Genomic DNA, 13495 nt, shown 5'->3' with positions numbered 1-13495 from the left:
ACCGAACCCTCCGTCGTCAGGTTTCCCCCGGAAACTTCAGTCGTGGCTGGGTGCGTCGCGTGTACAGACATCCCGTCCGCATGGGGTTCCCCGCTGCGGTGAACTCAGCGATGGTTAGAAATACTTTTTGACCTATCTCTCGAGAGCACTGTTCTCCTCGGAAATGGAGTGCCTTTCTTCAGCCGTCGATCACAGGTCTCCGCACAGGGGTTCGGCCTGCTCGCCGACGTGGCCGTGCGTAGTTTTGCCGCTGCATGCGGCCTTCTCTGTTTTGCTTGTCTCTGTCCTCTTTACTTTTCTGGGGCGCGTGTCTCCGCGGGTTTTTCCCCGGCCAGTTCGCTCAGTCGCTCGCGCGCACGCCGCATCACGTGCTCGTCTCCTCGGTCTCTCCTGTCCTCGTCCTCCCTTCCTCCCTCTTCGCCTCGCCAAAAGGCCCAGACGGCCGACAGGCGGGAAGGAGGCTGCGAGTCTCTGGCGTCAAGAATCGCGTCGCCCGCTGTAGCTTCGACTTTCCGCACCGAGTAGATTCCCAGCGCCGTGGAGCAGAGAGAAAAGAGAAGAAGGCCTTTGTGACTCACGGTCGCGCCCCACCACTGCGGCAGAAATCCGCCGCCTCGGAGTGGTCCTGGAGGCGACGCCTCGCTCGGTCGCAGCGTCGAGGCCTCCGAGACCGCCAAGGGGGGGCGAGAGCGGCAGCGACTGGAGACAGTCGGAGCACTCGAAGATGAGGGACGGGTTTGAGAAGAGGCAGCGGAAGAGGTACACGTTTGCGACGACGAAGTGGAAGCCGCGGGCGAAGAGCAGGAAGAAGCTGGACGACCGTTAGGGAGAGGAGAAAGGGGCGTGGGGCCCTGGCTCTTCAGGTTCGACGCAGTGCTCCCATGACGAAATAGAGACGGTGGACGCTTCAAGTAACTGGCCCAGAGAATGTGGAAGAGAATCGGGACCGTCAACGATGCATAGCCGACAGCAGGCGAGACGACCTCGCAGAGAATCGGCGGCAGGGTACAGAGTCCCACGGAGCACAACCCCAGGAGGTATCTGAAGCAAACGAGAGAGACGCCACAAAACGCTCAGGAGTTGGCAACTGTTTTTCTGTGCGAAATCGCCTTCCCAAGCCTTTTCGGCGCGGAGCAAACACAGAAGTGAAAACAGACACCCCTGGTTCTCTCAGTGTCCCTGCCTCACCTCGTCGCGCCGGCGGGCGGGACGTGGAGACGGCCGAAACGGCTGCTTTCAAAGCCCCAGAAAGCAATACCGCCGTACATCGCTGACGTCAGCGCAAGGGTTTTGATGTGCATGTCGATGCGACGCTCCACAACCGTTGCCGGCGCCGCGAGGACAACTGCGAGCAGGCCACCGAGCATCAGATACGCCGCGCCGTCGATCACCCACTGAAAGTACCTGAGACAGGAGCGACAGAGAAGTGAACAGACAGCGCGTCACCGAGAAGAGCAGAGTCAAAGGCGCTGCCGAAGAAAACAGAACAACACAACGAAGGCTACTGTTTCCACGACCCATCTCGTGCAAACGGATCTCATCGATTCCGTAATTACTTTTCTATATGTTTATTTAATCAAAATTAGGTTGTCTACGAATCGAACCCAGATTCTTTCGGTTAAAAGCCGAATACAGCCGAGATTCCGAGGGAAAAAGCATGGGGAGCTACGTATACAAGCAGTGCATGCAGGTACAATGAACGAGGCGAACGGATACGGAGAACAAGCTCTTAACCTTTTCGCTTTGTGCTGTTTTCACGCTCGTTTCTGTCGGACCAGGAAATGACCAAACCGTGATCGCCCGCAGAGCGATGTGACAAAGGACGCAGGAAGAACCGAGCGTCTGCCTCGATTATCGAAAAAAACCTCATCGCCTCCCTCTGGCCCCTCTGATATTACCTCGGCGGCAGTTTGTTGCCACTGTCTCCTAGGCATTCGGAGGCGCGGCAACTGAAGTTGTGGCAGGCTGTGTCGTACAGTTCAAATGACAGCAGAGGCCGCTCGGCGGGCGGCAGATCCGCTGGAGCCTGTAGGCAAGGAGGCGCGTCCGTTGCCCCGTGAGATTCCTCTTTTCCACGAGCGCCGGTGTGCGAAGAAGACGCCGTTCTGTTTTCGGGTTCCGCCTCGTCTGCCTCGGTCCGCTGCGGATCTGAGGTGGAAGTACACCTGGGCTGAAGCAGATACGCCCTCGCTGAGGTCTCAAGGAAACTCGAAAAACGCCGAACAGGCACAGCGAGAGCACGCGGGAGTTGCTGTCGCAGAAACAGTTCGCGCTGCGGCGCTGAGGAGACAGAAATTAGAGCGTGGAGCTGGCTGTGCGAAAACGGAGGCAGGACACCCCGGAGCGCGGATGGGAAGCGAGGCTCGCCAGCGCTGAGCGGCTGCAACAGGGCTTTACACACAGCGGTCTCCGAACGCGACTTCACGCCAGAAGACCACTCGTGCCCGCGGAGAGACGTGCCGTGGACTGGGTGCGCTCGCACGCCATGTGCGCATTTCCTTGGCAACAGACTGGCCTCGTTTCCTCCGGGGCCTTTCCACTCCCCGCCAGACCCAATGTCAGATTCCGCCTTTGTACGCGCGTCTCGGCCCGTACGCAACAATGCCCCAGTTGGCAGCGGACCAGCTGTACGTCCACCCCGGACCCAGACGGCTTCTCGGAGGCTTACGCGAGGAGCCCCGAGGCTTATCCGGGAGCTTTCGCGTCTGCAGCGCGGGAACGCTTCAGTGCTTGAGGGCAAGCAAAGAGGATAAGACGACGGAGGAGTTGGGAGAGAAGAGGAATGGAAACGCCGACTAACCTCGCCTCGAGGCAAGGCCGGAGACGAAGGCGAGGAAGGTGGAGAGGTCGAAGACCGCAGAGAAAAGAAAGAACAAAACGAGCAGCGGGGAGAGGAAGATGGACGGGGAGAGGACGAGACAGCGTGAGGACCTGGAAAGATTCTTGGAGTTCGTCGCGCAACCTGGGGAAGACAAGACACACCGAGGCCCTCCTGGCGCGTGCGCACAGGAACGGCTGCACTCCCTCCGTTTCGCAAGGCGTTCATTTTGGAGACTAAATACGCCACTCGTCCTTCTTTCCTGGAGGCCGAACTGGAGAGGGCGTGAGGCCGAATCGACGCCGCGGTACTTTTCGCAGTGTCGTTGTGGAACCCAAGAGAAGATTTTTTCACAGGAGCCTGCTGAAGGTTGTCCCCGTCGAGCTCGCGGAGTGAGAGAGGCCCGCCTCTTTCGTCAAACTGGAGTTTTTGAAGCGCAAATCCTTCACTGCGGGACACCTTTCCTCCCTAACGACGACCCATTCGCCGCACACAGCTCGAGACTCGTCGGCCACGTTTTGACGGCTTTCAGCTGCCGTTTTGCCTGGTGCTGTCCGGTTCGGTCCCTTTGAGACCCGAGGACGTGGAAACTATCGAGTTTCTCGTCTTTGCTCCACTCTTGCAACCGTGCATTTTACTCTTTTCTGCTCATCAGGCAGGAGAAAACAGGACCGGAAGGAACAGGAACGGCGGGCGACGAGACACAGAGCTTGCGCGACTGTCGAGTTTTCGGCCGGTCGAGCAAGGGCACTTGGTCGAAACTCTGGGAAGTCAGTCCACATCTCGAGGACGGGGTGTGCTGGACGTAAGGAAAGGAAGAAAGGCGACAAATCCGAGTTTTGGCAGATGCATGCTGGCTGGACTGGAGAAACTGCCCGCGCATGCATACACCTGGCCAGATGTGCAAGGTTGCCGGCGAGACACGGTGGAAGAAATGAGACAGCCGCTCAGTCATAGTAGAGAGGTCCACAGAAAGAAGTGAAATGCTGCGAAAAAAGATGGTACTTTTTTGACTCGATCTATGACACTTTTCCCTTCTGCAGTGCACATCTGACCGGTAACACCAATGCCTGTTTCCCAGATTTCGCCGACAGTCCAGAGTGCAATCAGCGGGGGAGTCGTTTCGATTGCCTGTGCTGGCGGAAGGCGTCCACCTTCTATTTGCTGTATCCATAGAACATCCACTTTCCAGGAATCGGCTTCAGCATTTGCATTCCGAGGGTTGTACGAGAACTACGAAAAAGAGACGACCATTAACATTAACCAAAAGGTTCAAATCTGTGGTAGCGCCTGAGCAGCGACGAGCTGCAGCCGTAAAACAGTGGACCTCACTGTACGCAATTACCGTTCGTGTGTACCGCTCGGAATTCTCCTGGGCTAGGGTCAGTCCCCATTCGTCCATTTTCTCGTGGTAGGGAAAGCCATGGCGTTAGCGCAGAGTGTGCAGGGAAGTTCCGAGGTGAAGCGGCGCAATCTTGGGTCCTTTCGTTTCGGCTTCCGTCGAACGCCCCAGGTACGCGTCGTTCTTTTGTCTGTGTCCAGAGATGGTCACTGAACGTCCACTGGCCAGCTAGGAATCACGATAAATACCGGGAAGCTCCGGCAACACTCTGGAAACGTGCAACGGGGTTTGTTGCTCTGTTTGCGCCTGATTCTGGGGCAAACTGTCTGCAGCAATCCGTTTCACGCCTTCTCTGTTTTCGCGAATTCGATCAGTCTCGTCAAAAATGATGCCAACCGTCTTTGACTGGCAATTATAAATTAGATGAAGAAAGGTGCAATCGTATCTTCGGGAAGGCGACTGGGGAACCTGGGAGGAATCTGCGTTGGGATGAGGGAAAGCACCCTAGCCTAGGAACGGTTGGCCAGGCTCAGTACCCGTTTCTGAAACTGGAGCATCATGAAAGGTGTCTTCACCGGTATGCCACAAGCTTCTAATCTAACTGGTAAAAAAACTGACTTGTGAGTGCCCCGCTACGCATGATCCTCAATTTTGTTTGCTCCCTTTCGGTGTCTGATGAACTGTCCTCGACTGGATCCCAGGAGTGCGTTGGGTTTGGGTCTAGGCCGTGGAAAAAATGGACTCCTTTCCCCTGAAGGGGCTGGGCATATGCGAGGCGTCTGCAAAAGGTGAAAAACAACGATAATATATACTCGTTTCTCTCCAAAACTCCCATTAGGAAGAGCTGTACGACGTCCCGTTGCCCTCGGATGGACTCCACGTTCTTTCTTCCCTTCGTCCGGACGGGGGCACGCCGTCCCGCTTGACCCGTGACCTCCCGCCAAGTTCTAAGAACAGATCCGGGATTTCGGTGTTTGTTGGAGAACCGTTTCTTAAGGAAGATTCTTTACCAGTGTCGCATTTCCACCCCCGCTCGCATTCCTGATTCCCGTGGAGGTAACCGCTAAACGTTTGAACGTCCACCCCGATATGCACCATGCAACTGTAAAGTTTCCGTTTGCCCGATAAACACTAGTGCAGCATGGTCTCGGGAGCCGCCGTGCGCTCTGCGAGAAGGGTGGCTTTCGACAAGGGAGAGCCCGTTTCAGTCGGCCCCAAAACTCGGGGTGTTTATACTGCTGATCATGTAGCCACCGCTATCCCCGGAGAGGGCACGAGCATTGCAGGAATTTCCCACTTCGGATCAGGTATATCGGACGACTAGGGGACACTTCTGGCCCAGTGAAGGAAACTCGTGCCGCGGAAGGTTTTTTCCCCGTGGTACGGTTGATCCAGGATTCACAACGAAGGGCGACGCGAACCTTTCGGTATCGACGAGTCAGCACATTCCCCGGGGAGTCCTGTTTCGTCACCCTTTTCTCTGCACTTTTGGAGGCGCTCTTGAGCGTATGCCACAACAGTCTCAGCAGTCTAATTGAGAACAGAAAGCCCCCCGCCGGGTAAGGGTCTGAAATCGAAGGCTCTCGGCATTTTCCAGGAGGTCACCGTACGCAAGCACCACCGCACGCGCACCCCGTGATCGCGCGTGCCGGGCACGGTTGCGAGGGAACCAACGGTTTCTATGAGACGAGAGAAAGGACGTACTTCTGGACGGAGAGGCATCTGCTTGTGTCTTCACTGCGCGAACTTTTTCGAGGAAGAGCGAAATATCTTTTCTAAGGGTTTTGGGTGACTCTTCGGGTTCCTTGCCGTCCGTTCGACTAAGCCGCTTCCGCTGTTTCCATTTTTTCTCCCGTTTCGTCGCACACGGAACCGTGCCAGCTGCTCGAGCAGTGCGATCTGCAACTGTCGCAAACACAATCGGTTCCGCACTGCTTGCAAACCGCGTTCACACAGCGGTCGTCCGTTTTTGGCCGTTCGCTGCCATAAAAATCACAATTGGAAGCCATCTCAAGGCTTTTCCCTCCTCGTCCAGTCTCCCACCGATTTGTTTATTCCCCTGGTTGCCGCTGTCGCTGACGTCGGCGGTCTTCGAGCGCTTTTCTGCTCCGCCCGGCTTCGGCGGCCCGCCGGGCGGATCTTTCGAGAGGAGTGCGGTCGAGTGTACATACACCTTAGAAACTGCAGACTGTGGTGGTTGTACGGAAAATTGCGGTTGTGCGATCTCTCCTCAGTGGGCTCTCTTCTCGGTCGGTTTCATCCTTTCGCCCATTTTCAGGGGACCGCCATCCGTCGTTCCGATGGCTAGTGACTTGCCCCAGAGGTAGGCCTTTGCAGGCAACCCCATTCAACTCTATTTTTCTTCCTCCTGTTTGCTTCCGTTGCTTCCTACGCTTTCAACGTCTGCGTTTTCAGACCTCCAAGCAACACCTTCCCCATGTTCCTTCGCCCCTTTTCTTGCGGCTCTCTCTTCGTCGGGTCCCTTACCCCAGTCCTCTCCCCGCCTCTCGCCTCTTTCTCCTTCACTGCCTCTTCCACTGCCTCTTCCACTGCCTCTTCCACTGCCTCTTCCACTGCCTCTTTGTCCCCCTTCGCTCCTCTTCTTTCTTCCTCGTTTTTATCACCTTTCTTCATTCTTTACGACCTTCAGCGTCTTCCGCGCCCAGCCCCCGCCCCCCGTTTTCTCGGTCTCCGTTCCACACCTTGTCTCTTTTCTTCGCCCCGTTTCCATCTGCTTCTATCCGCCGATTTGCCACTCCTTCTCGTCGACTCTCGGTCTTTTGTTTTCCTTCCCTTGTTTTCCCCTTCCCTCTTTTCTTCCCTTTTTTTCAAAAATGGATTTCTCGTCTCTGTCTCCCGAGCAGTTCCGTGAGCTGCAAGAGGAGCAGAGACGGCTGTGGAGGGAGCACGAAGTCCGTCAACAGGAGCGGCGGCGTCAGCAGCTGGCGGCGTCTTCCCTCCCTTCTTCGCTTTCCTCAGCTCCTTCCCCGTCTTCCTCCCTTCCCGCCCCGGCGCGCCTCCCGCCCCAGCCTGCCTCGTCGCCTGCTTATCTCACCCGCGCACGCCCCGCCCTCTCTTCCGCGGCTGCAGAGGAGGCGCAGCGACAGCGCGCTGCGGTGATGACGGTCATCTCTCTCCCGAACGGGCGCCGCCTGCGAAGGCAAGTGCAGCCAGGTGACACCATCGCGCGCGGCCCCTCCCGTCGAGGACACGCCCTCCGGGATGAAGGCCGGGAAGGCTCAAGGCACGCCGCTTCGGCCCCGAGGCCCTCCGTGAGCGGCGCGCATGCAGAGGCAGGGCGCCCCCGCAATCGCCTCTGGGAGGCGGCCAGGCGCTCCCGCAGTCTCCACACCTCCCGAGACAGGACCGGCGAGGCGTTCACCGCACTAGGCGAGGACCCGCCCGCCTTCCTGTTGCCGTTCACCTCGGCGTCGGCTGCCTCGCGGTCCGCAGCCGCGGCGGCCACAGCAGCGCGGCGGTTTCTGCGAGAGCCTCGCCAGCGGCAGCGTCTCCAGCGCCAGCTCGCTGCGCTGGGGTCGTCTGCGTCGGTGGCCTCGACGTCGGCGGTGGACGCGCTCCAGCGCGGCCTCTCGCCGCTCTTGCTGTCTTCCGACGGAGCGATTTCCGGCTTGGCCTGGCTCTTAGCCTCCGCAGGCGGCGCCCTGGGCGTCGTCGCCGGCGAAAACGACCCGGGAGACATCCGGCCTCAGCTGCAAGAGCAGGCGCTGCGGCTGCTGAAGAACCGGAAGGTCGCGCGCGTTCAGATCGTCGCCCCCTCAGGCTTCTTCCGGAGCAGCGAAGAGGTGAAGACGGTGACGACTTACTACACGGAAGAAGACTTCAAGTGCCCCATCTGCTTCGAACTGCTGCTCCGGCCTGTCGTGACGCCGTGCCTCCACATCTTCTGCCGCGACTGCATGCTCGCCGTGCTGCTGCGCACGTCCATGTGTCCCCTGTGCCGAGCGCCAGTGTATGCGGAGCAACTCGAACCGATCGAGGAATGCTCCAGCGAGAAAGTCGTCGACTTCTCCCTCAACTACCTTCTCCTCCCCGTCACGTGCACGCAGTGCTTCTGGCAAGGCCCCGTCTCCTCGTGGACCAGCAGCCACAACGCCCGCCGCTGTCGCCGCATCGCCCGACATCTGCGCCGCACAGACCCAATCCCACTAAACCCTTCGTCCTCCCCTTCTTCGTCCTCTTCGTCTTCGTCTTCTTCCTCCGCGTCTTCGTCTTCTTCCTCCGCGTCTTCGTCTTCGTCCTCTTCGTCTTCTTCCTCCGCGTCTTCCTCTGCGTCTTCTGGCGTGGTGTCTGTACAGCCGCATCAGCCGACGGAGGCAGAAAGAAGGCGGGAGACGGAGCGCCGCGTGCGCGACGCGTTTTTTCGGCCGGATGGCGACGGCGCTGCCAGGCACGAAGGGCCGTTGGAGCTCGGAGGAGTCTCCGCGTCTTCGGGGGGTGGAGACGCTGCGGGGCACCCTCGGGACGGATCCGAGCCAGAGGGTACAATCCCCTCAGCCCGTCCGAGCGCCGGCGAGGGCGAGGAGGCCTCCAGCGACGTGGGGAGGGAGCGTTCTGCGCTGGCCTTGCCGGGGGGAGGGACGCGAGACGCGTGCAGTGAAGCAGCGCGCAGCGGCGCGTGCACCGGCGCAGAAGGCGAGACTCGGTTACTCCGGTTTCAGCACGAGCAAGAACGTGAGCAGCGACGCAGGCAGGAGGAGGCTCTGGAGCGGGAAGAACGGCGCGACCGCGAAGGCGGCAAAGACGGACAGGGCGAGACGGCCGCGGGGTCTGCGCCAGGAACGTCCGACGGTTCCCGGATTGCGGGCATGGACGAATTGATTGCGTTTCTTCGTGCGTTTCTCCCCGGCGACGCGCACGAGGTGGACTGCCAGGCGCTGTCGGGGGTTTCGGAGCAGACGCGAAAAGGGGACCGCGTGCGGCCCCGCGGGGCCTTCCCCGTGTCGTTTGGGGTGTGCACGCGCGTGTGCATCATCACGCACCGGATGGAGAACACGGCCGGCGCAGTGGGTGGCTTTTTCTTTGGCAGCGGAACCTTCGCCCACATGCAGGCCGTTCTCGAGTTCCGGCCGAGCCCAGAAGAGGAGGCTGAACGGCAGCGGCAGGCGGCGAACCGTGCCCGGCAACTCGCGAAGAAACGCGCGGTGGAGGCCCAAATGCGGCAAGGCTTCGCCAGTTGGTTCTCCAGCAGCTCGGCTGTACATACACCCGACGCGGAGGGGGAGGCAGCAAGTGTCTCCTCTGATGAAGACGAGCTTTATGTGTCACGAGTCACGTTCTTGTCGCTCGAGTGGCTAGGCGAAGGCCGAGGAAGAATGGACTGGCAGGTCTCGCGGTCCTTCCCGCCGTTCCGCCCCTCCGCCATCAAAATGTTTGTCTACCGCACCGAGGAAGTCGGTGACCTGCCGCCCGTCACACTCTCCGACGGCGCGAGCGCTGCGTCCTCGACTTCTCAGGCTTCCCGGCCGCACCACACGCGCTCGTCAGGCGCAGTGCTGCTCAGCGACGCAACCTCCGCTCGCGACTCTTTCGCTCCGGTGCTCGGAGAGGACGGAGACTTCTTTTCGCCGTTCCTCACGGCCAGCGGCGACTCGCCGCCCGGGAGTGAAGACAGAAGAACGCCTCTTAGGTCTCGAAGCGCCGCGAGGCGCAGAGGCGAGAGCATCTCGGGGAGACTCGACGAGGCGCACGGAGGGCTGTGCAGAAACCGATGCGGCCGAGAAGACGGAGAAGTGATGAGGACGTCTGAAGATTTTCAAGTCGTCTACCTCCCCGGCGCGGTTCTCCTCCGCCTCCTGCTCCAAGTTCAACATCGGCCCTACCGTGTCCTTGGGTGGAACTGCAGGGACTTCTGCAATCTCCTGCTCAACTGGTAAGAGCCGTTCCTCTTCTTTTTCTTGTGCAGCCGCTCTTGGGCGCCTCCCAGGTCTGTGTATGTGCTTGGAATTTCCGGTCTTCGCGGCAAACGTCCTTGCGCTTTCCGCTCTTCCGTCTCTCGGCGGACCTCGCTCTTTGCCTGGGGGGTTTTCCGGCCTCTCTCCTTTGCTTCGTTTCGCTCCTGGGTGGCTTCGATGGCCTTTCTGAGCTGGAGACGAAAGGGAGAAGCGACACACTCCTACACATCTCGCCTGCGGGGTCGCTACCACAGGGAGACGGTTCTTTACGGAGGGATCGCTTGAGGAACAGACAGCGAAACTTGATTTTGTTTTTTGCTCCTTTGCCTTGCAGCGCATGCACACACCCTTCTCGGCCTCAGCAGATTGTCCGGGTTCCTCGCCCCACAGGAGACTGTCCCTCTCTCCGGCAATTCTTGCTTTCTCTGGAACAAGACGGGATGCCCCCCCTGTCTCCGTCCTTGGCGAGTCGTCCGAGCCCGCGAGAACACCCGAGGAATGGTGGAGATTCCTCTTCTTCCTCTTCATCCTCTTCTTCATCCTCTTCTTCACCCTCTTCTTCACCCTCTTCTTCCTCTTCTTCTTCCTCCGCGCGTGGCGTGGAGCGCGTGGAGGGGGGGACTCGCCTGAGAAGAGCCTCTCGTACACCCACTTTGGATGATTCTCCTTCTTCCTCTTCTTCTCTTGCTCTGGTGCCGCCGTCTTCGCCTTCGTCTTCTCTTCGAGAGAAGGCCAAGCTGTCGCGCGGGGCGTCGCTGGTTCGCCGCGTGGCAGGCAAATTGTTTCGCAGAAAATCTTCGCTGAGCCGAGCCGGCAGTCCGCGCTCTCGTACCTCACCCCCCTCCCCCTCGTCGTTCTCTCGCGCTTCCTCGGCGGCGGCTTCCTGCGCCGCTGGTGCCGACGACACACAAGAAAAAGAAACAACGAAGGAAGCGGCAGAGCAGAAGGACGAGAATGAGGAGAAAGAAGAGAGGGAGGCGAGAGAAGGGGACGGAGAGAAAGTCCGAGCGAGTAGGCAGGACGAAAACGTTGGGGAAAAGAGACTCGGCCTGCATTCGACGGCGGAGAGAGACGCGGCAGCCACGGCAGCTTGGTGGGTTGCCAGGCACTGCGGCGGCTTCGGATCAAGAGAACGCTTTCGTCGATTTGAAATCGGAGTCAAAACCATCTTCCTTTGTCTTTTCGATGCCGAGGACCGAAAGTAAGCGACACACGCACAAAACATACACCCAAGGTTTGCAAGCTCAAAAAGGAATATCCTCACATCTCCCTCTACACATATACATATGTATATATGTCTATATACAGATCGTAAGCGAATGTATGTGTACGTGTGTATGTTCATTTATACATCTCTGCATGTACCCATTTACTCGTTTCCAGATATCCATCTCTACACCCGCTGGTGCATCTATCTCTGTCGGTATATATATATATATATATATATATATATGTACATTTGTCTGCATGCGGGGGTGTCCCGAGGAGCGACGCGTCTGTGTGGGCGTGGTTGAGGTGATTCTAAACTTTGAAAATGTCTTTCCTATCGGTGGAGAGGAAAAAAACGGACGGAAGAGCGAGAATACCTGACGCGCTCAGAAACTTCAGCGAGTCCAAGTCGAGGGCGATTCGGTCCCTTTTTCCCTTATCTCTCTCTCCCTGCGTTTCCTCATCTTTTTTTCCTTTCAGTCGTGCAGCGCTTCGCCCGGCAGCGCAGATGCTTCTTTCGACGGCGAAGTGGTTTCGGTCACTCTTTGGCGGGCACGAGGCAGTTGAGCCTCTCGCGAGTCCGTCTCTGTTTTCGTCAGCCTCAGCAGATCCACACTTTTCGCAGCGCTCTTGCGACGAGAGACAGACTCCCCATCTTCCCGCCCTGGCCAGTCCGTTGCCTTCTTCTAAGCAACTGCGCCTTCGCTACGAAACGCTTCCAGTCTTGGTCCTGGAGTTGCAACTGCGCGACAGAGAGGCGGCGGCCGAGAGAGGCTCTGGCCTGGAGTCTCTCAAACCGGAAAAAATCGGGTATTTGTCGCTCGAATTCCGCAGCGATGTCGGCATTCAGTGGCATTTTTACCGGCAACGACCACCAGGTGAGCGTGCGTTCTCCAAGACAGCGCACCAACCTGAAAGGAAGCGATTCAAGAAGGGGAGACGAAAATACACACACGCACACGCACGCACTTTATATACACATCTACACACATACATATATACATATATCTATATATAATTGTTTGTGGCGTGATAGGCGGTGTGCGACATCTATATCTATATATATATATATATATATATGGGGACACAGTCACATGGGGGAGCAGAGAAGAGGAAGGAGTAGACAGGCTGGGGCTTTGCACATGTTTCTGTGTTTTTTTTAGACAGGCTGGGGCTTTGCACATGTTTCTGTGTTTTTTTTAGACAGGCTGGGGCTTTGCACATGTTTCTGTGTTTTTCCTGTCAGGCTTGGAGGCAGCTGAGAGCGACGGCGGGACGAGCGTGGTCGTTTCCGCGGGGCTTTCTTCGGCCGAGGCCTGCGTTCGCTGCTTCGAGGAAATGATGAGTCTCCTCGAGGAAATACGCGATCGAGAATACCACCCAACCAAATGGAGCAGCTGGTGAGTCCAGTTTTATACTCTCTCTCGAGTCCCCAAACCGGGAAAAGAGATTTCTGCAGCTTTTTTTATCTGCAGAATTAGAATTACATGTAGATACATCCAGATGTATATATACATGTATGCAGGCCTGCTCCAGAGGGTTCGGTAAACACGCGTATCGGTGTATGCCTTATTTGTGTCATATCTATTCCTGTCCATCTGCATCTATCGCTTCCTATCCATATATATATATATATATATATATATATATATATATATGTACGGATCTCTGTGTGTGAGTGTGTGTTGGTGTTTGCGTGTCAGAAGAGTTAAATCGCTCGATGCATGCGCACATGCGAAGCTTTTGTGAATCTTGTCTTTGCAGGGATTTCGTGGACACTCTTCTCGTTCGGTGTGCCCCTGAAGAAGCCTCCGCCCTCCTTCTTCTCCCGATCGCAGAGAGCCGATAACTCGCGACGCTGGCGGTGTGTGCTCGGCGGGCGGGCGAAAAGGAAAGTGAAAAGGAAAGTGGAGAGTGAAAGACGGAGAGGAAATGTGAAACTACGCAGCCGGGAATGGAGCGGAGACAAGACATGTTCCTGAGGTGTACGCCCACCAGTCTCCCGGACACAAATATCTTCATCTCTCCATCCACGCAGGGAGGCGATTTCCCTCTGCGGTTCCTTCGCGCATCTGCATCCAACGCTTCACTTTGTTCCTTTTGCTTCGCGTTTTCTTGCCGTGCTCTTTTCCTCTCTTGTCTTGCTCTTTGGAAACACTTGGCCGTGCGCTCTTCCTTTTCAAATGCATTGCGAGACCTCGTGAGAAAAACGTG

The 13495-nt window shown here is 57.6% G+C and overlaps 2 protein-coding genes across 2 annotated transcripts; one reads left to right on the top strand and one right to left on the bottom strand.

Annotated features, from left to right (window-relative positions):
• Nucleotides 1–290: 290 nt before the first annotated feature.
• NCLIV_052540 (conserved hypothetical protein) lies at nt 291–3046 on the bottom strand (the record flags this gene model as incomplete). Its single annotated transcript, XM_003884807.1, has 4 exons — nt 291–1041; nt 1189–1404; nt 1899–2280; nt 2983–3046. The coding sequence occupies 4 exons, from the start codon at nt 3044–3046 to the stop codon at nt 291–293; spliced, it is 1413 nt and encodes a 470-aa protein (XP_003884856.1).
• A 3948-nt stretch (nt 3047–6994) lies between these two features.
• NCLIV_052530 (Zinc finger (C3HC4 type, RING finger) protein,related) lies at nt 6995–13130 on the top strand (the record flags this gene model as incomplete). Its single annotated transcript, XM_003884806.1, has 5 exons — nt 6995–10050; nt 10407–11273; nt 11762–12159; nt 12528–12681; nt 13046–13130. The coding sequence occupies 5 exons, from the start codon at nt 6995–6997 to the stop codon at nt 13128–13130; spliced, it is 4560 nt and encodes a 1519-aa protein (XP_003884855.1).
• Nucleotides 13131–13495: the final 365 nt, after the last annotated feature.

Source organism: Neospora caninum, chromosome X (genome assembly GCF_000208865.1).
Source record: "Neospora caninum Liverpool complete genome, chromosome X".
Classification (NCBI taxonomy): Eukaryota; Apicomplexa; class Conoidasida; order Eucoccidiorida; family Sarcocystidae; genus Neospora; species Neospora caninum.
The sequence above is the reverse complement of the archived record's forward strand: the minus strand, read 5'-3'. Positions and strand labels throughout refer to the sequence as shown.